At 40.6% G+C, this 25,529-nt stretch overlaps 1 protein-coding gene across 2 annotated transcripts in view; it reads right to left on the bottom strand.

The window, feature by feature from the left end:
- The window catches only part of eif2ak4 (eukaryotic translation initiation factor 2 alpha kinase 4), a 36,976-nt gene extending 11,961 nt beyond the window's left edge, over window positions 1–25,015 (bottom strand). The window contains exons 1-31 of one of the 2 annotated variants that reach the window (XM_047392885.1): window positions 24,630–25,015; window positions 24,363–24,478; window positions 21,476–21,578; window positions 21,222–21,395; window positions 21,014–21,094; window positions 19,962–20,098; window positions 19,785–19,885; window positions 19,545–19,699; window positions 18,303–18,841; window positions 16,682–16,797; window positions 13,978–14,132; window positions 13,448–13,881; window positions 13,285–13,357; window positions 9,987–10,079; window positions 9,118–9,240; window positions 8,933–9,037; window positions 8,796–8,859; window positions 8,624–8,703; window positions 8,420–8,521; window positions 8,287–8,337; window positions 7,958–8,194; window positions 6,147–6,222; window positions 5,721–5,842; window positions 5,461–5,510; window positions 4,894–5,062; window positions 4,223–4,339; window positions 2,315–2,380; window positions 2,043–2,213; window positions 1,828–1,962; window positions 1,630–1,737; window positions 1,159–1,287 (exon numbers count right to left, since the gene is read on the bottom strand). In XM_047392885.1, the coding sequence (XP_047248841.1) occupies window positions 1,159–1,287; window positions 1,630–1,737; window positions 1,828–1,962; window positions 2,043–2,213; window positions 2,315–2,380; window positions 4,223–4,339; window positions 4,894–5,062; window positions 5,461–5,510; window positions 5,721–5,842; window positions 6,147–6,222; window positions 7,958–8,194; window positions 8,287–8,337; window positions 8,420–8,521; window positions 8,624–8,703; window positions 8,796–8,859; window positions 8,933–9,037; window positions 9,118–9,240; window positions 9,987–10,079; window positions 13,285–13,357; window positions 13,448–13,881; window positions 13,978–14,132; window positions 16,682–16,797; window positions 18,303–18,841; window positions 19,545–19,699; window positions 19,785–19,885; window positions 19,962–20,098; window positions 21,014–21,094; window positions 21,222–21,395; window positions 21,476–21,578; window positions 24,363–24,478; window positions 24,630–24,758 (4,311 nt within the window). In that variant the 5' untranslated portion in view covers window positions 24,759–25,015. Of the gene's footprint in view, window positions 1–1,158; window positions 1,288–1,629; window positions 1,738–1,827; window positions 1,963–2,042; window positions 2,214–2,314; window positions 2,381–4,222; window positions 4,340–4,893; window positions 5,063–5,460; window positions 5,511–5,720; window positions 5,843–6,146; window positions 6,223–7,957; window positions 8,195–8,286; window positions 8,338–8,419; window positions 8,522–8,623; window positions 8,704–8,795; window positions 8,860–8,932; window positions 9,038–9,117; window positions 9,241–9,986; window positions 10,080–13,284; window positions 13,358–13,447; window positions 13,882–13,977; window positions 14,133–16,681; window positions 16,798–18,302; window positions 18,842–19,544; window positions 19,700–19,784; window positions 19,886–19,961; window positions 20,099–21,013; window positions 21,095–21,171; window positions 21,396–21,475; window positions 21,579–24,362; window positions 24,479–24,629 lie in introns of those variants that run through there. The other variant, XM_047392884.1, reaches the window with a different exon arrangement.
- Window positions 25,016–25,529: the final 514 nt, after the last annotated feature.

Raw genomic sequence — 25,529 nt, 5'->3', positions numbered from 1 at the left:
TGCTTTTATTGGATTGGTGCAGCATAGAGACCGACAGGATATGGGGAGAGGGATTGCAGGAGCATTATATCCTGCAAAGGTCTGGCTGCCTAAGAAAGTATTTTACGCCCATGTGACATTCGGTAACACTGCTCTTTGGTTGTAAAGTGAAACACTTTTCTGACAATAGTACCAAATCAATGCTCTGCATTGCATGTGGTGGATATACAATACAGAGTACAAATTATCTTAAAAGCTGGTAGACTTTATAGAATGTACTTCATTTCTCACAACCTGTCCAATTCAGTTTAATCTTTAATAGGTGGTAAAATTGTAGATGTTATTCAAATAATTCTAGAATCTGGCGATACCATTAATACAATAAAACTTAATAATTTACAGAAGGAGTTCTTCTTAACATGACTACATTCAGAAACATGGTGCTAGTGGTAGCCTGGGTCTGTTGGCATGGAAAGTTTGCACTCATCTTTTTAACAATTATTGTAATTTAAGCAAACAAGTCAGGAATATAAATTCTAACTATATGTTTAGAGGCATGGAAACGACGCAAAAGTCGGATGTGAATCTTATCCTGACTTTGAAACAAGGTGGTAATATCATGGCTAGGGCCTACTGGCAAGTGAAACATGTCATTGCTGCCCATTTGAGACAAACCATCAAGAATATTTATTTAAGAAATGACTGAATGTTTACTAAAATGAGAAAAACAAATGTATTTCAGGATGTCAATCTTACAACATCCTTGAAACACGGTGGTAGTATCATGGTTTGGGCCTGTTGGCAAGAGAAACCTGCCATAACTCACCAATTTGAGAAAATTGTCGAGAATATTAATTTTTGCCAAGACTGTATGTGTGGTGAAATACTAAAAAATATTTGTGAGGCAAATTTTATCCCATCTTTAAAACATGGAGGGAGCATCAGGGTTTGGAACTGTTGGCAAGGATAGCTAGCTATCCCTGGTGTAAAACTGTGCCACGTTTGGTGGAAAAATATCTACGACTGCAAGTAAACTGATCTATAAATATGTTTCAATATGACTAAGGTAATGACTTAAGTGGTCCACCCAACATATTTCTGCTTGATACAGCATCCTTTTTCATTAAAATGTACTCATTTGTTGTATTTTTCCTAAAGAAATCAAGTCATCCGCCTAACCTGTAAGACATCGTAGGCAATGTCTGCAGAAACGCCAGTGCTCCACAGCTTCTGGACAACACTGATGGCTTTGAACATTGAGGAATGTCCCACTGGAACCACCAGAACATCGCAGGAACTCACAGTCAGCTAAAACAAAGAACATATATCATTAATGATAGCAAAAATGAAAAAAGTACCCTAAAGAAAAAACATTAGAAATGCTTTAAAAAACATGAAGATAAAAAATGAGTAATTTAAGATAGTTTCCTGTCTGAATTTAAAATATATAAATTGCTGTGCTAAGATAACTCCTGGGAGTAAAGACGTGTACTGATCATAGTTATTAACGTGTTTCTAAAAGTGGCACCATGGCGGCCGACGGCTGCAAAAAGGTGTCATTAAATATGAAACTCTGCCTGGTGCTCCTCCATTATAATAATTAGGAATGTCAGATTTCCATGTGTATGTGTGTCTGTCTCTCTCTCTCACCGGCTCCTCCATACTGGCCATGGCAGCACAGACTTTTTCCAGAGCAATGCTGGCCCCCACTGCATTGGGGACCGGCACAGTGGAAGCTGGTCCTCGAAATTCCAGGATCTAAGCACAAAAAAATTACAAATAAAAACTGACTTATATGAATTTTATGCTTTTGAATTTGAAATGCCAGGGGATGACTATTAAACCTACTAAGTGATCATAGCGTCCTCCAGCAGCTACAATATCTGGTACAGTTCGCTTGCGCTTCTTGATAAAAGCCACAAACTGGAAGATAACCCCGGAGTGATGATGCACTTTGTACACCAAACCTAAGTTGACCACAACCTATGAAGTAGAAAAACCTGTATTAAAAAAAGAAAACATAGATGGTTCATGTTTTTTGTTGCTTTAAAATTAAAAGTCACCCTCAGCTTAACGCCCAGTCTTCTCAGGAGGACAGTGATCTCCTCCAGATCCTTGAGGCCTTGCTTGGCCAGCTGAGTGACGGCAGTCTTCTGTTTGGTGAGCAATGTCAGCAGTGGTGCTAGCTCCTGCAGATTGCCCTTCTGCTCTATGTACTTATACAGTGTTTGCAGCTGAAAACACAACCCAAGGAGGGTTTTGGGTTGTCTGGATGTGCAACAACTTTTGCCTCTTCAAAGCTGAATATATTTGAATGCACTAAGTGTTGACTTACACTGTTGGTTGAAAGGGAGAAGTTGCAGAACTTTGCCTCCACCTCACTTCTGGTCAGCTTTTCATTCTGCAGCAAATGTGGCCAGTAGAGGCAATACAGTTACAAAACTTGCCAGGCATAAAACATTAAAATGACAGAAAAACTACATTGTTTTAATTAAAATATTTTGCATGTTATCACCAAAAAATCTGAACAGACCTTAAAAAGGCATTATATCTTCAGAAAAACACAAAAGATGTTACAAAATTATCTGTATAACAAAATAGAATGCGATTCTTGTGCAGGAATTTGTGCCCAGACTTCTTTATAGTACTGCTTTAGTTAACTAGGGTCTGTGGCAGTTTGTGCATGCACAGCTCTGTTAAGGCTACACAACGCCATCTTGTTTCGGCCGAGACCTTGCTTCTGAATAGACCGTAGCATCACCTTCAGTCATGCAAGGTCGAGCCCAAACCATCAGCCTTCCACTTTCATGCATGACTGTTGGAATAATGTTTGTTTTGGGCTTTCTTATGTAGCAACTTTGTAAATATAACCATAGCTTTTTCATCATGTAATTCCTTTCAGAAAAGGTCACACTTGTTCTGTCATGAAAGTTTAACATGCAAACTATGTCCAAAGGAGTCTAGAGTGTACTTCTTGGGTTTTTCTCAATCCAGTACCTTAAAACTACAACTCTGGAACTGTTTCACAAGGTATTTTATAAAAACAATTGTGACAGATCAACACGATCCCAATGAATAAAAAACGATGCCTCCAATTGCCTTCAGACGTTACCGTATTAGTAAAGAGTATAGAGTCTAGCCCAACTGCAAACCTACCAAGACATGACTGTTCACCTAAACGGACGGTCCAGGCAAGGACAAAAACTTTGGGCTTATTTAAAACTCTCGGTGTGGAGGAAAACATAACACTGCACACCACCCTGAAAACACCATCCCTATGGTAAAACATGTTGGCAGCAACATTGTGTTGGGGGAACTCATGTGTTAATGACACTAAGACAGAGAAGCTCGTCAGAGTTGACGAGAAGATGGATGGAGCCAATACAATGGGTTAGATCGAGCATATTCATGTCTTAACCTGGCCCAGTCAAAGTCTAGACCTAATGCAATTGACAATAGGTGGCAAGACTTGCTGTTCATAAACGTCCTCAATCCAATCTGACTGAGCTTGACCTATTTTGGATGGGGGAAAATGTCAGTATCTTGATGTGCAAAGCTGGTAGAGACATAACCCAAAGACTGGAGGCTGTAAGTCCTTCAAAAGGTAGATCTACAAAACACTGACTCAGGGGAAGGAATAAAAAAGCATGCCACATTTTTATGAATATTTCTGGTAAAATGTTTTTGAAAACTATCTTTTAATTTATAAGTGTTTGGTACCTCTTGTGCATCTATCACAATAAAATCCAAACATTACACAGTCAAGTTCATGCCTCTAATGTGACAAAATGTAAAAAAGTAAATGAGTTATAAATAACTTTGCAAGACATGGCATCTCTAAACATTCCAGAGATCTAACATTTTAGGGAACTTCAGGAAACACACCTCTATAAGAACTAATTCCTTGTCTTTAATAGTTTTTACTTGCTATGTTTTACTCACTTAAGAATGTTAGACACCCAAAATAATTAGACAAGACTTTATAACAATTCCAAGATTAAAAAATATATATAATACCTTCTGAAAAGTTAACAGTTTCAAGATCACTGCCAGGTTTGATGAAGATCAGCGTACCTCCTTATCGTTTAATGAAGTGCATTTTATTGGCAATATACCTTTTTTCCCCAACCACACACTTCTTTTATATTTATTATTTTTGGAAAAAAAACTTTTGTTGTTTATTTAAAGCTTTTTGAACAGATGATTTCAGACCATGATGTTTTCAAACAATAGCTGGACTAACCATTGCATCACAGAGTATGTTGGATGCCTGGCTCAGTTTGTCCTCTGGGACGCCACTGTGGAGCAGGATTGCCTTCAGCAAGCTGGTGTGGTTCAGGTAAATGTTATAGTTCCTCTCCTGCAGGCACAAACACACCTTTAACCCTCTCGGCCACAATTACAGTCAACCTTCATGCAATGAGCACCTCAGTGAATAATAACTGCTGTGTCCGGCTGCACACATTCCTTAAAGCTTTTACACAAAGACCGGGACAGTGCAGGGGATCAGAAACAGGATGCATGAGGGATGTAATAGAGGCTAGACTGGAGGCTGTCTGAGTTTATAAGATGTGGAAAGAGAGCTGCGGCTGGAGACTGACGCAGCACTGCATTAGATGCGGACAGGAAATGGACTGTACTGGAAGCGAGGGAGGGAAGGAAGAGGACACAGCTACACATTGCAGATTTACAACAACAATAAAATCAATGTAAATCAGTCATGGTTACACATGCCTTGGTATGATAGGAATGTGACTGGGAAGTGAGGAGGAAAAAACACTGAACTGATGGCATTTGGAGGAGGACATACAAGAATGACAGAGCAGCGAATAAACTTAATGTTCAATCTGAAAAACACAGAGGCCGCAGAAGTAACAGGATGAAAAAAATACAAGCAGTAAATGTGAAAATAACCTGAAGAGCAGGAAACTCCTGGACTATTTCAGAGATGGTGTAAATGGTCTCAGCGTCAGGGAGCAAGCTGTTGGTGACTGGGGTGATGATGTCAAATGCGCACTCCAGAAGTTCCCTCGGATGTGCACGATCCAGCTTTCTGGGTCGGAACACACGTTCAATGCAGAATCTGGACAGAAATTAAACACTCAGTGTCTTTGCAGCTAACCCGGATGAAAATTCAGTCTCTCAATCCTCCACTTTTGATACGTTTTCAGTATATTACCAAACTTGACACATTACATTCTCGAGTAAAAGTACAATTAATGTAAACTTCAACAACCAACCCTACATGCTTTATGTGTAATCTTACACAGTCAAAATTATAGATCTGCCAATCAGGCTTTTCCAGGCCAATACCAATTTCTGGTTTGTGTGTAATGAATCAATAAAACTGTTTCAATGTTGAAATTTAGTTACTCAAAATAAATTAAATTTTAGATGATATTATAATAAACATATTACAAAAACATTCACTTTGAACTTTTTTACATTATCAAGAAGTGTTTAGCCATTTGTCAACTTTACCTCTTCAGTTGCGTTATATTGTTGCGGGCAACAAATCTTGCAAACGCCATCTGAAGTCAAGAAAGAGTTGAGAGATTGTCTGCAGCAGTAATGACATTAAAATCATAGCATTCGTGGTTTCCTCGGGGAGCTGCTGATTGCAGCCTCAAACTGTGGGCATTTGCATTTGATGGAAAGGTTGTATAATTAGTGTGCAAGCATGAACATCCACACATGTGTGAGGTGTGTGTGTGTGCGTGTGGTATGTTTGTAGAACTCACACGAAGGTCATAGGGCAGCATGACCAGCATTCCACTGTGGTCCATGAAGCAGGCCAGCTCGCTGCCATCATACAACTTCCTGTTTCTGGGGAGGAGCAGTGGCGTATGAAGATGTACCGCACCTGAGGACACATTACAGATTATATCTCTAAGATAAAAACCCAAATCCAAACCCAAAGAGAGCTTGTGCATGGAAGCAGATAAAAGCAAGTACGGCTTGAGGATAAAAAGCAACACAAACACATGCTCAGAACCTGTGCTGCCTGACAGTGAGCCTATTGTTTAGCAGCCTCACACTGGACCAGATGTTGGGGTCTTTAAAACAGACTAACAGCAGGTCAAGGGGTGCAAGCAGTTTGGGATGGAGAATAAACAGTGACTCATGTTCACACACACACACTTGTTAAACAGGGCTGGTTTACTCACCGTGCTTCCTAAAGATTCTGGTGATGCTTTCATAAACATGCTGCTGCAATTTGGTGCTGCTGAAGTTGAAGTTGCCCTGAAGGGAGAACAAACAAACAACCTCTGTTGGAGGGGTCGTTTGGGCATGTATGTTGGACAGGATGGGAAAAAAGTGAGGGATCACTGAAAGTAATAAGTCTGCAGTGACATCTACAGGTAGAAAGGAGAAAATCAATTTGAAAGAAAAAGATTTGCTCCAGCCTTTGAATTTCTGAGGACCAGCCTGAACTACAATGACTTAGTGTTCATACATCAGGACTCAACCTGCCTTCTTTTCTTGTCTTTGGACCCTTTCTGGCTCATTTTGGGTCTGATCAGTTTGGACACATACAGAATAGGACACAATACCATGCAATGTCTCAGATCATTTATGCAAGTTTAAGCAACCTTGTGATGCAACTGAAGGACATCAGTACGTGCCAGAGAATGATTAGTCAATAGAAGTGCAAAATTATATATCACAGTGCAAGACTTTAAGTTATACATTGTGGGCTGTATTTGATGGGATTTATTTACTTTGACTATAACGAAAGGCTGTATGCAATAGCCTGAATATTATGGGTGATTTAAGCAGAAAATAATAAAATTGTATGCCTGCCTACTGATTGTACAGGACAGAGGATTTTAACTTGAAAACAAAAAATCACCTGAAATAAGAAATATTTTTTTAACCATAAGCTCAGGATTTATAACAGTAGGCGTGTGTGATTAATTGCTGACTGCTTACACTTAACATTGATTACCGTTAGATCCTGATGAGCATTTAAGGAGATTGAAACTCTGCAGCTCTGGCTCTCATGTGTGCAACTGCACATAGAGGGAGGGTTTTCTGGGTTAAACAGATTTTTCTTTTATGCACAGTGATTGGTGGTTATCAGAATCTGAATCAGAATCAACTTTATTGCCAAGTTTGTGCAGACAAACAAGGAATTTGACTCTGGTATACTTTGCTCTCAATTATAAAGAATAAAAATCTACCAAGTATTGCACCCAAGCATTCCTTTTTAATTACAATACTGCAAACAGTGATATTGCAACGAGAGCTGCGATTCCATATAGTTTTCGTGTCTAGTTTAAGGGCTATCAAACAAAGAAGGGACCTCATCAACTATTATGTGACTGTAATTGTTTTTCCATGCTTTTCTAAAGTTATGGCCGCACAATATAGAATGAATATCTTGTCATCATAATATTAGTGTGTGCATTATTCATAACACTATGGACTGTTTGGAGTGCAATAATTGTTGCAATAAAAAGTGTTATCAACATGCATTTTAAATGCTAATGTAATATTTAGCCAGGTGGGCAGAGTTTCATAGCAGTCACATCAGTCATAAATGACATTACCCAACATGCTAACGGTCACAGAGCAATGGAAGCACAGATGAGGAGGAGAGGAAAGAAGAAACTGGCAACTGATATCCTCGCCGCAATATTTACCATTATTATTGTCATCATTAGATTTTTTTTTGCTGTGCAGCTCTACTTCAAGTAGGCTGTTTAGATATTGCATTGCACAACTTTTGCAGAGCCTTTGAGTGACAATAAATTTTTTGTACATAATGTATGAGAATTTTTACTATTGTTGCAAATTCAGCGGCAGAGGTTAACAAAACTGGTGAACTGTGGTGTGTAAATGGTTGTCTTTTTTCTAGCTGCCAGATTAACCAATACCAGTCTATTACTACACTGTGGTCAGCCTGTATACATGTTTCATGAATGATACGTGGACTTTGTTCTTTGGTCATTATTGCAGTAAGTATATATAGTACCTTGTGCATGTCCATGTCATAAGCATAATCCATGACTGGTGAGGTGTTTTGGGAAAACAACTGCCCCACCATGGTGCGGTAGGCCTTGCCGTTGATATTAGCCATGGTGTGCTGCAACACTTCATGCAGCTCTGACTCCTCCATCTGAGGCGGCGGCAGTAGTTCGCTCTTCAGCAACTCGTGGGCGGTGGGCCGAAGGGCCGGGTCATGCTTCAGCAGCCACTCTATTACCTTCCTCTAACAATGGAGAATGGCAACATACTGTTAGACTGCAACTTCAAAGTATGGAGGGACGAGAATCGTACCACATTGTGTGTTGCAGTTCTCACCAGTGTTCCTTGCTCATGCTCAGGAAAGTCTCCTGGGAAGGAAATTGATTCCTGCAGTGTTTAAAGGGACAGAGATGACTAGGAGTCAGATTCAGAAAAAAGCATTAAGCTCATATAGCTTCTAATGACGTACCATCCGTAGCTGGCTCAGGACGGAGATGCGCTCTGCACCAGTCGCAAATGGCCTGTAGGACATCTCAAAGAGTATGATGCCCAGACTAAACAGGTCAACTTTCTGTCGGAAAAAAATAATCAAGTGGACATTAAGATGTAAGAGAAACAAAACATGACTGAATTATTTTAGTTTTGGCCCAAAAAGTGAATTTGATTTTCTTACCTGGTTATATGTTGCTTTAGTGTTTCCTTGGACCTCTGGGCTGACATAAAGGGCTGTTCCAACCATTCCTGTCATGTTACCTAAAGGCAGTGATACAAAAACATCTGCAGGCGTCAGGGATGGGAATCAACCTCCACAGCCAGCATAAGAGTTTAGTTTGTCAAAACTGCACCTGAAGGGTCCGGTTTGGTCATCACAGCAGAGCCACTATCCTCCGGTTCAAATTTACCTGCTGCCTGTTTAAAAAATAAAAGATTAAACCATGACGCATGTTTCACACTTTCAATTATACAAATCTTTACTACATACCACATTAGCAGGATGATCTGTTGCCAGGCCAAAATCTCCAATTTTCATGTGGTCCTGGGAATCCAGGAAGATGTTCACAGGCTTCAAGTCCCTATGAATCATACCCTAAAAGAGATCAAAGGTCCTGAATGATAGAAAATATGAATTTAATATTTATGCTATAGTGTATTTAGATAGTTTCAAACCTGCTCGTGGATGTACGCAAGACCATCCAGGATCTCCCTGAACAACCTCCATAACCGATTCCGGTCCAGGTACAGACTTTGATCTATCGTGTCTCTTAAAGTGCTTTTTTCACAGTATTCCATCTGGCAGGGCCACAATCAGTCAGGATTCATTTATAAAGCACTTTCATGCACAGACGCCAACAAAAACTGCTTTACATCAGATAAAACAACTATGGAGTTTAAGAAACAAGATTGTGTTAAAGGTGATGAGGGGGAAACGTCATATTTTATATAAATGTAATAATTTCAAATTAATTTAAAACCAAGCTAAAAGTGCATTAAAACAAATAAGGTTAGAATTAAAGAATAAATAATCCAAAATGCTAACATTCAGCTAAAAGTCAAACCAAAAAACAGAATAATAAGGTTGTAGTAAGAAAATTATGCTTCACCATGGGCCTCTTTTCTTATCAAAAGACCTTTATTCAGAAGACCTGAGGATCTGGATGGATTATATGGTCAAAGCAGATCTGATAAATGTGTCCGACTAAACTATACCAAAAGTCACTAAAAGGCATTTTGAAATCTATTAAAAAAATGGTTGGTGGTACATGCAGCTGGTGGTTCTCTTTCTGATTTTTGACAGCATTAATACCAGCATTGACGATTTGTTCAGATATATAAAACACATGAGGTTATGAAGCAATGCTGACCCTGTGCTATAAGCGGATCTGAACCCTAACATTTGTGCTCATGTATTCAACCAAAGTTCAGAGAGTTCTTTATGTTTATAAGAAGCTTCTTTTAGCTGTTCTTTAGAAAGACCACCAGTCAAAGAAGAGACAAGGTTTTTAGTATGAAAAGTGAATCAGGAGCAAGAGGCTTACCTGAATGTACAGGTAATGCGCTATAGAAAGATAACAGTCAGAGTCTGAGCTCTCAGTTGTGTCGGGTGCTGTCGGCATTTTCCTTGGCTCCATCTGTAAATAAGTACACTATATGTTCACGGTTCTAGTGAAAAAGCACTATGCCAATAGAAAAATGTTATATAAGTGTTTTTAATTCACTATTTATTTTAACTGGGACCAAATAGTTTAACATTGTTACATACAGGGGTTGGACAATGAAACTGAAACACCTGGTTTTAGACCACAATAATTTATTAGTATGGTGTAGGGCCTCCTTTTGTGGCCAATACAGCATCAATTCATCTTGGGAATGACATATACAAGTCCTGCACAGTGGTCAGAGGGATTTTAAGCCATTCTTCTTGCAGGATAGTGGCCAGGTCACTACGTGATACTGGTGGAGGAAAACGTTTCTTGACTCGCTCCTCCAAAACACCCCAAAGTGGCTCAATAATATTTAGATCTGGTGACTGTGCAGGTCATGGGAGATGTTCAACTTCACTTTCATGTTCATCAAACCAATCTTTCACCAGTCATGCTGTGTGTATTGGTGCATTGTCATCCTGATACACGGCACCGCCTTCAGGATACAATGTTTGAACCATTGGATGCACATGGTCCTCAAGAATGGTTCGGTAGTCCTTGGCAGTGACACGCCCATCTAGCACAAGTATTGGGCCAAGGGAATGCCATGATATGGCAGCCCAAACCATCACTGATCCACCCCCATGCTTCACTCTGGACATGCAACAATCTGGGTGGTACGCTTCTTTGGGGCTTCTCCACACCGTAACTCTCCCGGATGTGGGGAAAACAGTAAAGGTGGACTCATCAGAGAACAATACATGTTTCACATTGTCCACAGCCCAAGATTTGCGCTCCTTGCACCATTGAAACCGACGTTTGGCATTGGCATGAGTGACTAAAGATTTGGCTATAGCAGCCCGGCCGTGTATATTGACGTTGTGGAGCTCCTGACGGACAGTTCTGGTGGAAACAGGAGAGTTGAGGTGCACATTTAATTCTGCTGTGATTTGGGCAGCCGTGGTTTTATGTTTTTTGGATACAATCTGGGTTAGCACCCGAACATCCCTTTCAGACAGCTTCCTCTTGCATCCACAGTTAATCCTGTTGAATGTGGTTCGTCCTTCTTGGTGGTATGCTGACATTACCCTGGATACCGTGGCTCTTGATACATCACAAAGACTTGCTGTCTTGGTCACACATGCGCCAGCAAGACGTGCACCAACAAGTTGTCCTATTTTGAACTCTGGTATGTCACCCATAATGTTGTGTGCATTTCAATATTTTGAGCAAAACTGTGCTCTTACCCTGCTAATTGAACCTTCACACTCTGCTCTTACTGATGCAATGTGCAATCAATGAAGACTGGCTACCAGGCTGGTCCAATTTAGCCATGAAACCTCCCACACTAAAATGACTGGTGTTTCAGTTTCATTGTCCAACCCCTGTACAGGTCCTTCTCAAAATATTAGCATATTGTGATAAAGTTCATTATTTTCCATAATGTAATGATGAAAATTTAACATTCATATATTTTAGATTCATTGCACACTAACTGAAATATTTCAGGTCTTTTATTGTCTTAATACGGATGATTTTGTCATACAGCTCATGAAAACCCAAAATTCCTATCTCACAAAATTAGCATATCATTAAAAGGGTCTCTAAACGAGCTATGAACCTAATCATTTGAATCAACAAGTTAACTCTAAACACCTGCAAAAGATTCCTGAGGCCTTTAAAACTCCCAGCCTGGTTCATCACTCAAAACCCCAATCATGGGTAAGACTGCCGACCTGACTGCTGTCCAGAATGCCACTATTGACACCCTCAAGCAAGAGGGTAAGACACAGAAAGAAATTTCTGAACGAATAGGCTGTTCCCAGAGTGCTGTATCAAGGCACCTCAGTGGGAAGTCTGTGGGAAGGAAAAAGTGTGGCAGAAAACGCTGCACAACGAGAAGAGGTGACCGGACCCTGAGGAAGATTGTGGAGAAGGGCCGATTCCAGACCTTGGGGGACCTGCGGAAGCAGTGGACTGAGTCTGGAGTAGAAACATCCAGAGCCACCGTGCACAGGTGTGTGCAGGAAATGGGCTACAGGTGCCGCATTCCCCAGGTCAAGCCACTTTTGAACCAGAAACAGCGGCAGAAGCGCCTGACCTGGGCTACAGAGAAGCAGCACTAGACTGTTGCTCAGTGGTCCAAAGTACTTTTTTCTGATGAAAGCAAATTCTGCATGTCATTCGGAAATCAAGGTGCCAGAATCTGGAGGAAGACTGGGGAGAAGGAAATGCCAAAATGCCAGAAGTCCAGTGTCAAGTACCCACAGTCAGTGATGGTCTGGGGTGCCGTGTCAGCTGCTGGTGTTGGTCCACTGTGTTTTATCAAGGGCAGGGTCAATGCAGCTAGCTATCAGGAGATTTTGGAGCACTTCATGCTTCCATCTGCTGAAAAGCTTTATGGAGATGAAGATTTCATTTTTCAGCACGACCTGGCACCTGCTCACAGTGTCAAAACCACTGGTAAATGGTTTACTGACCATGGTATCACTGTGCTCAATTGGCCTGCCAACTCTCCTGACCTGAACCCCATAGAGAATCTGTGGGATATTGTGAAGAGAACGTTGAGAGACTCAAGACCCAACACTCTGGATGAGCTAAAGGCCGCTATTGAAGCATCCTGGGCCTCCATAAGACCTCAGCAGTGCCACAGGCTGATTGCCTCCATGCCACGCCGCATTGAAGCAGTCATTTCTGCCAAAGGATTCCCGACCAAGTATTGAGTGCATAACTGTACATGATTATTTGAAGGTTGACGTTTTTTGTATTAAAAACACTTTTCTTTTATTGGTCGGATGAAATATGCTAATTTTGTGAGATAGGAATTTTGGGTTTTCATGAGCTGTATGCCAAAATCATCCGTATTAAGACAATAAAAGACCTGAAATATTTCAGTTATTGTGCAATGAATCTAAAATATATGAATGTTAAATTTTCATCATTACATTATGGAAAATAATGAACTTTATCACAATATGCTAATATTTTGAGAAGGACCTGTAAATAGAATGCAACAGATTTTTTTGTTCAGAGAATTTATAGATATCGCTAATTGTCAATTCTCAGCCCTAGCTGGGCTTTTACATAATGAATACGAAACCTAAATGAACAACTAGCTAAACCGTACATTAAAACTGTATTCAGATATTTAATAACATGTACATTGCACCAAAAATGAAAAACATTTTCAGACCTGTGACATCTCTTCTATGCTGTCATCTCCATTATCAAAGATGATGTCGCTCCTTGAATCGCTGTCTGACGGCCTGAACAGAAACAAAAACACCAGAACAGAAGCATTTGATAAGTGTCAAAATTTCTTTTAAAAGAAACTAAAAGAAATGTTATAAACTTACAAAAACGATGCACCAAATACATCATCCTCATAATCATCTTCGTCCTCATCACTCGACTGGTGTCCGCTGCACTTGGCGCTTGAAGATCTTTCGATGGAGGTGGACCACTCCACAGAGCTTGACAGAGCAGGAGGCGGGGCGAGGTCCTCCACATTGTCAGGCAGGCCGAGGTCGTTGAGGCGCGCCGGCGGATCGCAGCGCTGTGGATGTTTCTGGGGCGTGCTGTGAGGCTCTGAGCTGTCACTGTTGCTCAGCACTCCTGTGGAGGGCAACTCGTGCCGCTCAATCCAGGCGTTATAATAGCGGACAATGTTCTCGTGGTTCAGGCGCGAGAGCAGCGTCACCTCCCCTTTGATCCGCCTGAACTGCTTACTGGCTGGATTGACCTGGATTCGCTTCACAGCATAGTAACAACCATCTAGCTTGTTTTGAACCTGTGCATAAAAACAGTGTAAACAGAACAAAATGGAGTTCTAATTATGGAGTTAAAGCTTAATTAAGTTTAATTTGGAAAAAAAGGTGCAGTTTACTTTAATTACTGCTCCAAAGGCTCCTTTTCCCAGAAGCTGCAGTTCCTCAAATTCATCAAAGTAGCGAGAAAACTGCCTCTGCATCCCAGAACTGAACGGAGCATCGAGAATGTGACTGCGGGGAACAACGGTAGACCCAAAGTCTACGGCAAGATCTGGAAAAAGTTAAAAATTATTTTGAGGTAAATCTATAATTGCAAAATGTAAATGGTGATCATTAAGCACAATTTTGACTGTGAACACCTAAAAGAATAAAACTTTAGGACAATGAACTCCCAATAATACAATAGAAACTAAATTTGGTTGATTCTGTTTTCTAACTCAACATATTTATACAATTGCTACGATATATATATTTATACATTGCTCAAAAAAATAAAGGGAACACTTAAACAACACAATATAACTCCAAGTGAATCAAACTGTCCACTTAGGAAGCAACACTGATTGACAATCAATTTCACAGCTGTTGTTCAAATGGAATAGACAACAGGGGGAAATCTTTGGTGATTAGCAAGACACACAATAAAGGAGTGGTTCTGCAGGTGGGGACCACAGACCACTTCTCAGTACCTTTGCTTTCTGGCTGATGTTTTGGTCACTTTTGAATGTTGGTGGTGCTTTTACACTCGTGGTAGCATGAGACGGACTCTACAACCCACACAAGTGGCTCAGGTAGTGCAGCTCATCCAGGATGGCACATCAATGCGAGCTGTGGCAAGAAGGTTTGCTGTGTCTGTCAGCGTAGTGTCCAGAGCCTGGAGGCGCTACCAGGAGACAGTTCAGTACACCAGGAGACGTGGAGGAGGCTGTAGGAGGGCAACAACCCAGCAGCAGGACCGCTACCTCCGCCTTTGTGCAAGAAGGAACAGGAGGAGCACTGCCAGAGCCCTGCAAAATGACCTCCATGGAGGCCACAAATGTGCATGTGTCTGCACAAACGGTTAGAAGCCGACTCCATGAGGATGGTATGAGGGCCCGACGTCCACAAATGGGTGTTGTGCTCACAGCCCAACACCGTGCAGGACGCTTGGCATTTGCCAGAGAACACAAGGATTGGCAAATTCGCCACTGACGCCCTGTGCTCTTCACAGATGAAAGCAGGTTCACACTGAGCACATGTGACAGACGTGACAGAGTCTGGAGACACCGTGGAGAGCGATCTGCTACCTGCAACATCCTTCAGCATGACCGGTTTGGCAGTGGGTCATTAATGGTGTGGGGTGGCATTTCTTTGGAGGGCAGCATGACCCTCCATGTGCTCGCCAGAGGTAGCCTGACTGCCATTAGGTACCAAGATGAGATCCTCAGGCCCCTTGTGAGACCATATGCTGGTGCGGTTGACCCTGGGTTCCTCCTAATGCAGGACAATGTTAGACCTCATGTGGCTGGAGTGTGTCAGCAGTTCCTGCAAGATGAAGACATTGAAGCTATGGACTGGCCCGCCCGTTCCCCAGACCTGAATCTGATTGAGCACATCTGGGACATCCTGTCTCGCTCCATCCACCAACGTCACGTTGCACCACAGACTGTCCAGGAGTTGGTGGATGCTTTAGTCCAGGTCTGGGAGGAGATCCCTCAGGAGACCATCCGCTGTCTCATCAGGAGCATGACCAGGCGTTGTAGGGAGTTCATACAGACACATGGAGGCCACACACAATACTGAGCCTCATTTTGACTTGTTTTAAGGACATCAAAGTTGAATCAGCCTATAGTGCGTTTTTCCACTTTAATTTTGTGTGTGACTCCAAATCCAGGCCTCCATTGATTAATAAATTTGATTTCCATTGATGATTTTTGTGTGATTTTGGTCTGTACTATAGTCTTTCCTGCATAATCGGGGTCTACCCCGGGATCTCCTACAAGAGGGACATGCCCATGAAAGCTCCAAATAGAGGCAACCAGGAGGCATCCTGATCAGATGCCACAACAACCTCAACCTATTCTTTATAATGCTGAGGAGCAGCAGATCTTCGCCGAGGTCTTTCCAGGAGACTCTCCTCTACAAACTGAGGCTGGTTCCAGCCAGCCTATGGAGGAGGCAGATTTCACTTGCTTATATCCAGGGTCTCAGTCCGTGGTCCAGATCTATATCTCAAGACAATCTGTGAGAGATGGAACTTAGATCAACTGAGAGCTTTGCTGCTTCCCCAATAAATAAAAAAATCCTGCTTAACAGGGTAACACCAACTACTCTCTCACACATACAGTGTGACATCACCTCTGCTTCTATAACAAATACTGATCATGAGGTAAAATTAATGAATGGTCTAATAAAGGGTAAATCTTTTTTTCTCAAATATTACGTTGGACAAACCTTTTATTTACTTTGAATAGATCCTGTAGAAAATAAAAATATCTTATGTTGCAGTTCTTTATTTTGAGCAGTGCAAAAAGAAAAAAAGGAAAAAAGTTAGTAAGCCATTACCTATTTTATACATAAAATACACAGATATTAAGATGCCTCTGTCCAACAACCTGGAGGATTTTACAGTGCAAATTTCTAACATTAAACTGTTTGCTTCTCCAGCCTGAAATAATCCTATTTAGTATGTACCTGCTCTGACAAAGTTGTTTTACGAGCCCAAATCAAACTCACAGAGCAGAAAAGTTGCCTAGACAGGGTGTTTTGATTAAAACTGAACTGAACTTGTTGCTTTACTTAATGTTTTTCTCCAATTTTCAGTCATTTTGTCCAACTCACCTTCTGGGCTGATGTCTTGGTACTGAGGTAGGTTTTTGGGAGAAGAGGGTTTGAGGAAAGAATGGTCCAAAAGCTGCTGAGCTGTCCAGCGGTCAGCATCATTCAGGCAGATGCATCTAAAGCCAAAAGAATGACGGCTATCAGGGATTTTGATGAAAAATTAAATAAAAGTCTGGTGACGTCGAGCTAGAAACATACGCCATGGCCCAACTTCTATAAAATACAATGTGAAAATAAATTAAAATAATTTGTTATCTTGCTACTATCTCTGTTAGAATAAAGAAAATATGTCTTTACATGATTTGGGAGAAAGGTTTTATTAACCTTTCTTGAGTTTTCTTGCTTTACAAGAAGCAGTCAGCTAGATTAGGTCAGGTAGATACTCACCTGGTCAGTGAAATAAATCGCCGATCGTTTAATCACAATTGCACGCAGATCTCTAGCTGTACTATAAGTGACAACATTATCTTTAGAGATAAACCAGACTGCATTTTTTGCTTTTATGCGAACAGCAATATTCCTAATTTAAATATAGACTGCCCAACCAAACAAAAGTCTAAAGGCTAAAGGCTGTTGTTAGACAGATTACATCACACGTTCGCTGTGGCATTGTTTCGATGGTTCTGAAATGCCACAACATATATTTTTTTTCTCCGGAGCTGCATTCATTTTCATCAAGATCTTGTAGAGACGCTGGAGGAGTTGGACCCCTTCGCCAATTCCTCTCTGGCCATCCCGAAGATGTCCAAAGAGATCCCAAGCATCCAGACATTAACCCAGTGGGGATCAGTACTACCTAAGTCTTTTTTTTGTCCACTGTCTCTACATGCTCATCCGGGAGGAGTGAATGCTACAAGTCACTGACTCGATGCAATCAGCTGGGTTTCCTTAGATAGAAAAACATTTTATCCAATTTGAATAAATAACTAACTCTGACTGCACTGTTCAATGGTTAGGATTAATTGGAATGTATGTACCTGACTTTTGTGAAATGCCTTGAGACAACATGTGCTGTGAATTGGCGCTATATAAATAAACTGAATTGAATTGAATTTTTCTCTCGTTGGTCAGTGGTTTTCTTAAGTCTTCACAACTGTTTAGTCGCAACGTTTTGAGCTACTTTCTAACTATGCATGTCAAAATCATGACCATTAGACATTGTCCCCCCTGACAACATTTCTTCTGTGGAGAAGATGGCTTCCCTTATCCTTCCTGTTTTTAATAATATTGGGTTAAGGACTGTCCAACATATTAATAGTTTCAGCAATCATTGGAATCAGGTGTGCTGGAGAAAAGACATCTGAAACATGAAGGGCAGTGGGTCTTGAGGATCGAGAACCACAGGATTGAGAACCACTGTTCTAAGTTGTTTTGTTTGTTTGATGAATGCCAATAATTTGAAACCCTCTGAAACAGATTAACATATCTTCAATGATCTTTCGACATGGTTGTTAAAGAAATGAGAAGCTACTCACTGCACGAGTTAGGCTTAAATAACTTGTTGCAAGCTGAACTATATTCACCATGTTGACAGTGTAACGCAACAAATAAATAAATAAATACCGGGAAAAATATCTGTTAGAAAATACTTGTAGAAAAAGCTGAGCTAATTCATACATACTTGTGGAGGAAATCCTGAAAATCAGCAGGCAAGCTGCTTGGTACAGTAACTGGATACTCCTTCACTTCTTTGCCCTGACTCAGAGCCAGCAGCATCAACCCCAGGTTCCACACATCCCCCTTCTTCCCAGTTTTGGTTGGCATTGCTGTATCCTCAGAAAAACGCACCCTGGCTTGTTCAAAAATGTCTTCTTTGCAGATCTCGGCAAACCGTTTTGATAAGCTGTAGTCAGTCAGTCTGATGTTCCCCTCAAAGTCTACCAGCACGCTGGAGGCCCCCAGCTGTTTGTGGACCACAGAGTTGGAATGAAGGTAGTTAAGGGCTGCCAATAGCTGTGCCGTGTAATGGCAGAGCTTATCCAGAGGAACTGGGGTCTGGCTAGTTAGGCTTTGGTTTAGGTTGATGCCAGGCACATGCTCCACTAGAAGGTTCACCATGATGCAGTCCTCCTTTTCAGTGGAGCTCAGCGCCATATAGTGCACTAAGTTTGGGTGATCCAAACGCAGGAGGGAGCTGAATTCATTCTCTGCAGCGTGAATCTACAAGCAGTTTGACAAAGAAAATAGTTAATAGTTTTCATGAGAACATTCCATACGTCTGGACTTCCTTCCTTCCGGAGAAGGAAGGAGAGAGAGACAGAGAGAGAGAGAGAAAGAAAGAAAGAAAGAAAGTTTCTTATCACGTAGTGTCCTGAATGAAGGACACTACAAATAAAGGAAGGACAAAGACACAAGGAAGGGAGGACCGAAATAAGGACCCAACATTAAAAAGATTAGGATGAGAAATAACGCCTTGAAATTGAAAGCTGAAATATTTTTCGATAATTTACTGAATTTTCCATATTTAACAAGAGCTGGAAAATACTGAAATCCAACTCCAGCCTTTTGCAGAAAGCACAGGAACTCTGTGTTCTTCGGAGAGTCAAGTTGGGAGAAAAGTGCTGTCAGTCTTTCTGAGGCTTCCTGAACATCAATCAGTGAGCGAGTTAAGTGGGACACAATCACAGCACTAATGTTGACCAAGTAATACAGATGAAATACAGTGAGCCACGTTTCCAAGCACATATGCGTCGCTGATTTTCTAAATTTAAATGTAGTTGGTTTGGGACTCTTCATCAGAAAACGTCTAATCTTAATGACTCGGGTCAGAATCTCGGGCCAAAAGTCTTGATTGGGACATCCCCACTAAATACATCATTGAAATGCTAAATATCTTTATATCAACAGCTGCCTGTCTACTCGCCTGCTTTTTACAGCCTTCAATCCTTCCTTTTTCTTGGCTGGTGAAGAATTTGCTCTTCTTGCTCCAGCGAAGCGACCACTCATAGATCACAGAAAATTCTCCAGAGTTCATCTCAAAACCGCAGTAAACGCTCCGGCCAAGTCGCTCGCTCTCACCTGTCAGAAACAAACACTCAGATTCTGTTAAGACTTACTGGCAAGAATAAGAAGATGTTGTTGTTCTAACTCTGCCAGGTCTCACCTAAAATCTTCCCCTTGTGTACAACAAGTTCTCCAAAAACGCTGCTGTTGAAGTGAAGCAGCTCCTGCGCGCGATGGTTATCTTCATTAACTGTGTCGCGCCTGGAAACAAACACAATTCCAGGCAATACTGCAGTATAGCTGAGGACAGAGCAATATTTTTGTGAAGGTGGTATACCTGTGGCGTGTATTAGAGGTGGTGCGACGACGGTTAGTAAGAGCTTTCTTGGCTTCAGTCAGTTCAGCAGTCAGTCCACTGGGGCTGGGTGGACTCCCTAACACAGACGACGTTTGCTCCATGCTATCAAGTCGCTCCTGTGAACATTAAAAAAACTATTAAGGACAGTAAGGGTCAGCAAAATGTTTCCGCAGTCACACAAATGCGGTGTTATGTGGCTTGGACCTTTTTCAGTGGTTTTCAGGTGCTCATTGAGAAGAATGTTAAACCTTTTTACTTTTCTGCTCTTTTCTGTACACTAGCACAAGTGTAATAAGCTGATATTAATTGGTTAATTAGGCCTGCAGTCTGCTGCTTAACAGAAACACAGCTCATAGCTTGCCTAATAAAAATGACGAGTTGTTTTCCTTTCACATTTTTGATGTCTGGAAAAATCACCAAACAGCTATTTTTGTCTGTCTTGCAAGCAACAGAGAAGTGAAGCATCCTCTTCTTTCTAGCCACCTGACCAGCAGTGTGCAGCAACAGGTGGGCTAGGGATAATGCTGTGTTAACCTATTCCATATGCAGGTGCAGAAAACTAAAGTCTCTACGACTCATTAAAGGGACTTTAAACCACAGGGACGGTATGGCAGACTTTTACTTTTTAAAACGTTTATGTATCTTGATGTCTCTAGCTGGCCCATGCTTGTTGCTAACACAAGAAGACAATGAGGTCAGGCAGATCTCCCTGCCTTTTATGTAGAAGTCAAACTGCTAAGTAGATTATTACAGAGCTCTCACCTAGACTCTCTAAGCGGTAAACTTTCTAAGCTAATAAATCTCTTTGTAAGGAATTAATTTGCATCTGATCACTTTATCAATGATCCAAAATAAACTGGCACAGCAAAAACTGAAGCGGCACAATTAGCAAATTTGCAAAGCAATAAATAAACAATGTCTGGTAGCTTCTGTTCTTGTTCCTGTATGTGTTGTAAGGTTTTATGATGTAAGATTTTCTTGTTTTACTGTGTTTTTATAACATTCAGTGAAAAATGCATTAGGACAAACACCTGTTTGGCCATTTCTTTTCGTCTCTTTTCCTCTCGCTTCTCCTCCTCTCTCCTTTGGATTACAGCCATGATCTCTTTTTCCTACAAGGATAAACAATTAAACACTCAACATTATGGATATAAAATACAGTAAAAACTTTTAAGTTTTAGAGTGCTACCTTAGATGACACCAACTGAGCAAGAATGTGGGTTTTCCCCTTCTCCTCACCATTTCTTCCTCCTGCTTGCGCTGCTGGTCCATCCTCTGTTGCTCTTCCAGAGCCCTTTTCTCCTCCTGCCTCCTCTGGTTCTTCAGCATCTCTTCATGAAAGGACCGAGGCGGGGGCTTGTTGTGCTCGCTTAGAAAGCCCTGGATGTGGTCCGCTAGCTCATAAATCATCACCTGGCGGAGCAAGACAACAGGTTAATAACCGGAGATCAGCGAACAATATGTTAATGTGTGGCTTATCAGTCCATCCTCACCTCTCCACATCGCTCCGCTGCCAGTTTGGTTAATTCACTCTGGAGGTTCTGGAGGTTTTCGTTTGAAAGACCTTTGGCGTTCTTCAGCTCCAGCTCGGGAGGCCTGTTGGAGCCCCATGATATTGCATCAGTGACAGATTTCTAACTGAAAGATGGGATTTAACTTAAACAGTGGATCTCTGTAATTATTTGAGCCAAATCACACACAGGTACATGGGTAACTCCCTGTCGAGTCCGTAAGATGTCCCAGATTCTGTCCGATCATTCAAGTCCATAAGGATAAAATCTAGATAACTGGCTTTAATGGCAGAAGTGGATTAAAATATTCATTTAAATGACAGTGTCTGCTCATATGTTGTTGCTTATAATTACTGGTACTATTTTAGTCTAATAAAGAAGACCTGAATTTTATAATTCAAAGCACTGAAAGCTGCATCTTTTATTGTCATCCCCCACATCCAGGGTTCTCACACACTTTCTATTACAGATTCTTACAGATTTGATGCATAAATAGATTCCATACTTATCTAGACTGATTTCCACATTTTTCAGGCAGTTTTTACAACCTTCCAGAGATTAGACTTAGACCGGATTGATTGGAATGATTTATTCGATGCTAAATACAGACTCTTTGAATTGCTGTTTGCGATCTGTGTTACCTAAAAATAAGCACTTCAAAGCTTTAAACAATAGATTCAGAGTTAAACTCCAATCCAAGGGGTCTTGAAGCTACAGAGGCATCAAAATGTTCTTTTTTTTTTAAACTTTGAAGAAACTTAAATTTATCTGTTGCTTCTGCCAGTAACTCAACAGCAAACTAATTAATGAAACTGGAAAAAAAAACAGATGTGATGAGACAAAAAGTGAAACTAATTAAATAATATCACAACAAACACAGTGATGCATTTCACATACTCACTTTAGTTCAATTTGATGAATACAGCTCTTGGCTAATAAAAGAAAACCCATCTTTATGTTGCTCAGAAGATTTTAATATAAAATAAGACTTTTAATATAGAAATGTTATGTTATAGCCTACACACTCTGACCGCCAGACAGTCATTGTAACCCTCTACAAAGAGGGTAAACCACAAAACGTCATTGAAAAACTAAACGTATTCAAGCAAAATAATGGAAAGTCGAGTGGAAGGGAAAATCGTGGTAAAAATTTGTATTCTAATTTATTGAGATGCACTTACCATGTCTCTACAAAGCACTTTAACTTTCTCTACAGTAGAATGCTATTGAATTTCCTTACTTAACCTTTAAAGAGTTTTATTTTGCTTATTGGGTATGTGCACATTTAATAAAAGCAAATATTTCAATTTTCTCCTTTATTTGAAAGTGTCTGAAATATGTTGCATAATCTACAATACGAATAAAGACTTTCTCACCTAGTAAACAACTAAACAAACATCAAACAGTGTGGCAGCATTTGAGAAAAAGTTTACAGGGGGCAAGTAAAAAAAGAGACAAAAAAAGGAGATAAAATCAACCAATCAGGGTCAAAGGAAATCACCGATTACATACTATAGTAAAAAATCCCCTTTTTTTCGATTATTAAGTGCATCAAAGCAGAAAACTCCCACTATATCCTGCCTTTAAATGCATCAACGTGAGCACTGATGCATGTTTTCAGCTTAATAATAACGTAAAATTCTGAAAGGTTTGAGGACATATGATTTGTTGCATGAATAAAAATAATCTTAGAATTGCTTCACTTTATGTAGAATTCAAAAGTACTGCCTCTATCAAAGAACTGACAGCACATTCTCACTTTTATGTTATGGCCCAAAATTAAATATAAATCATACGTATGGCTAGAATGGGCAGCACCTCTAGGAAAACCCCCAGTTGGTCGTGGCAGATGGCCGCTCACATATAGCCTGGTTCTGCTGGAGGTTTCTTCCTGTTAAAAGGGAGTTTTTCCTCTCCACTGTCGCTACATGCATGCTCGGTATGAGGGATTGCTGCAAAGTCAACGCCAGTGACTGTCCACTGTCTCTACATGCTCATCCAGGAGGAGTGAATGCTGCAAGTCACTGACTGGATGCAATCTGCTGGGTTTCCTTAGACAGAAAAACTTTTTATCCAATTTGAATAATAAGCTAACTCCAACTGCACTGTTCCATTCTTAGGATTAATAAGAATGTATGTATCTGACTTTTGTGAAGTGCCTTGAGACAACATGTGTTGTGAATTGGCGCTATATAAATAAAACTGAATTGAACTGAATTGAAAACCAGAAATCAATGTCTGTCAGAAAAAAAACCTGACTGGTCCATCATTACATTAAAGATTAAAAACATTAATCAAAAGAAAATGTTATTCAAGGGAAGCCATAATTATAAAAAAAAAAGTGACAATAATATTGTAAACTCTGCCTTTTCCTGAGCAATTCAGAGTTACTAAAGTACATCACAATAAAACCTGTAATTTGTTTTATGATTACAAACATTTTTCACTATGGGATCAGTTTTTACAAAAACTATTGTTCCGCTTTTACAACAGATTGATTATTTTTCAAAACCATTACTGAATCCAGAAGGTTAGACAGACAAAACATCGTGTAGTTTTTCTGTAATTCTCTCAAAGTGACTAAACTAGAAAACGAATATAAACTTGTATTTTCTGGTCATCGCCAAAACAATAATCAAACTAGAATTTTACAAAAAAAAAACTTGCACAGGTTTTAAAACAGACTTTTTTCTGATATTAGTACTGTATCTGGACTGTGTTTGCATCCATTTGCATCATCATAACGTTTAGGTTTTCTTCACAGTAGCTGGTCACTCTGTGTATTAAACACCTTGCAGCAGAAGGATTCACTGCCAAGCAGCAGCTCTGAGAAAGATCTGAGTGAGATCTGAGTGAGATCTGTACTCACACGTCCGGGTAGGAGGGAGGACATTTCACCAACAGATCGACAGTCACGTAGCATTCCTGTCCATTGTTGAGGCCATTGGGCCGCAAGCAGAGGTGCACCTCTGGAGGCCTTTTAACCTGAAAATCAAGTCAAAGTTGACACACAGCAGGAGGTTAGGAATTATTTATGCTACTTATTATACTTAAAATAAGTTTAATCCCAAGTTTTAGTCATCTTCGTGCCCATTGTGAGCTACAATAAATGCATTGAGGTAACATCCACAGTTACCTTCCAAGGGTCCTGGTTTCTCAAATCCTGGAAATCATCACCAAAGATAGAAGCGAGAGCTTCTAGTTCATTTTCCTGCTGCACTATGTAGTCTTCTGTCCCATCTGTAGGAGTGTGCTGATCGCTCATTCTTCTGCCTCTACAACTACATGGCAGTCCCACCCTCGTCCTCTCCGACTTCCAGCCGTCAGAAAGAGGAAGAGCTGCCGCCAACGAAGCGCCCTCCGCAAACCCTCTAGCTCCCCGATTCCCCGCAAGCTCAAACTTTAGAGCTTTACGCACACAACGTGTTGAAAAGAAGCTGCGTTTCTCTGTAGTCTATAACTGTCGACGGGCGATCACAACAACGCTGCAGCTGGCGCATGGCTGTTGCGAGCAGCGTGTCGCAGGTGAAACGTCACCACGTTGGTGTTCCAAGAATGGCCACTAGGGGGCGGTGATGACTTGTTTCTGACGCTGAGAGGTTTTTCTTTTCTTGGGTAATGGGCAGTATTATCTTTTAATTAACGTTGGAAAATCAAAGTAATGAAAGTAAAGGTAGTCACCTACTTTTCTTTGGAACGTTTTAAAAAAATCTCATTTTAATAATTGAAATAAAATCGACTTTTGTAATTTCACTAGATAGCATACAACAAAACAAGACTGTTTATCTGGGATCATCAACAGATTAGTGTGAAAAATATAAAAACAAAAAATAAATAAACCTTATGTTAGTTTAAATTCTCAGTTATCTACATCATGGCAATTCCAAGTGAATAAATAGAGATGCCTTCCATAAGTGCCTTTTATTAACAACATTATTTAGCAAGTTCCCTTCTATTTTAGATAAAAGCATCTTTTATATAGTGCACAATTGTGAGGAGTACAATTGTTATGGCAGTTTTGCATTTTAATAGATTC

The sequence above is a fragment of the Girardinichthys multiradiatus genome, chromosome 19 (genome assembly GCF_021462225.1).
Source record: "Girardinichthys multiradiatus isolate DD_20200921_A chromosome 19, DD_fGirMul_XY1, whole genome shotgun sequence".
NCBI lineage: Eukaryota > Metazoa > Chordata > Actinopteri > Cyprinodontiformes > Goodeidae > Girardinichthys > Girardinichthys multiradiatus.
The sequence above is the reverse complement of the archived record's forward strand: the minus strand, read 5'-3'. Positions and strand labels throughout refer to the sequence as shown.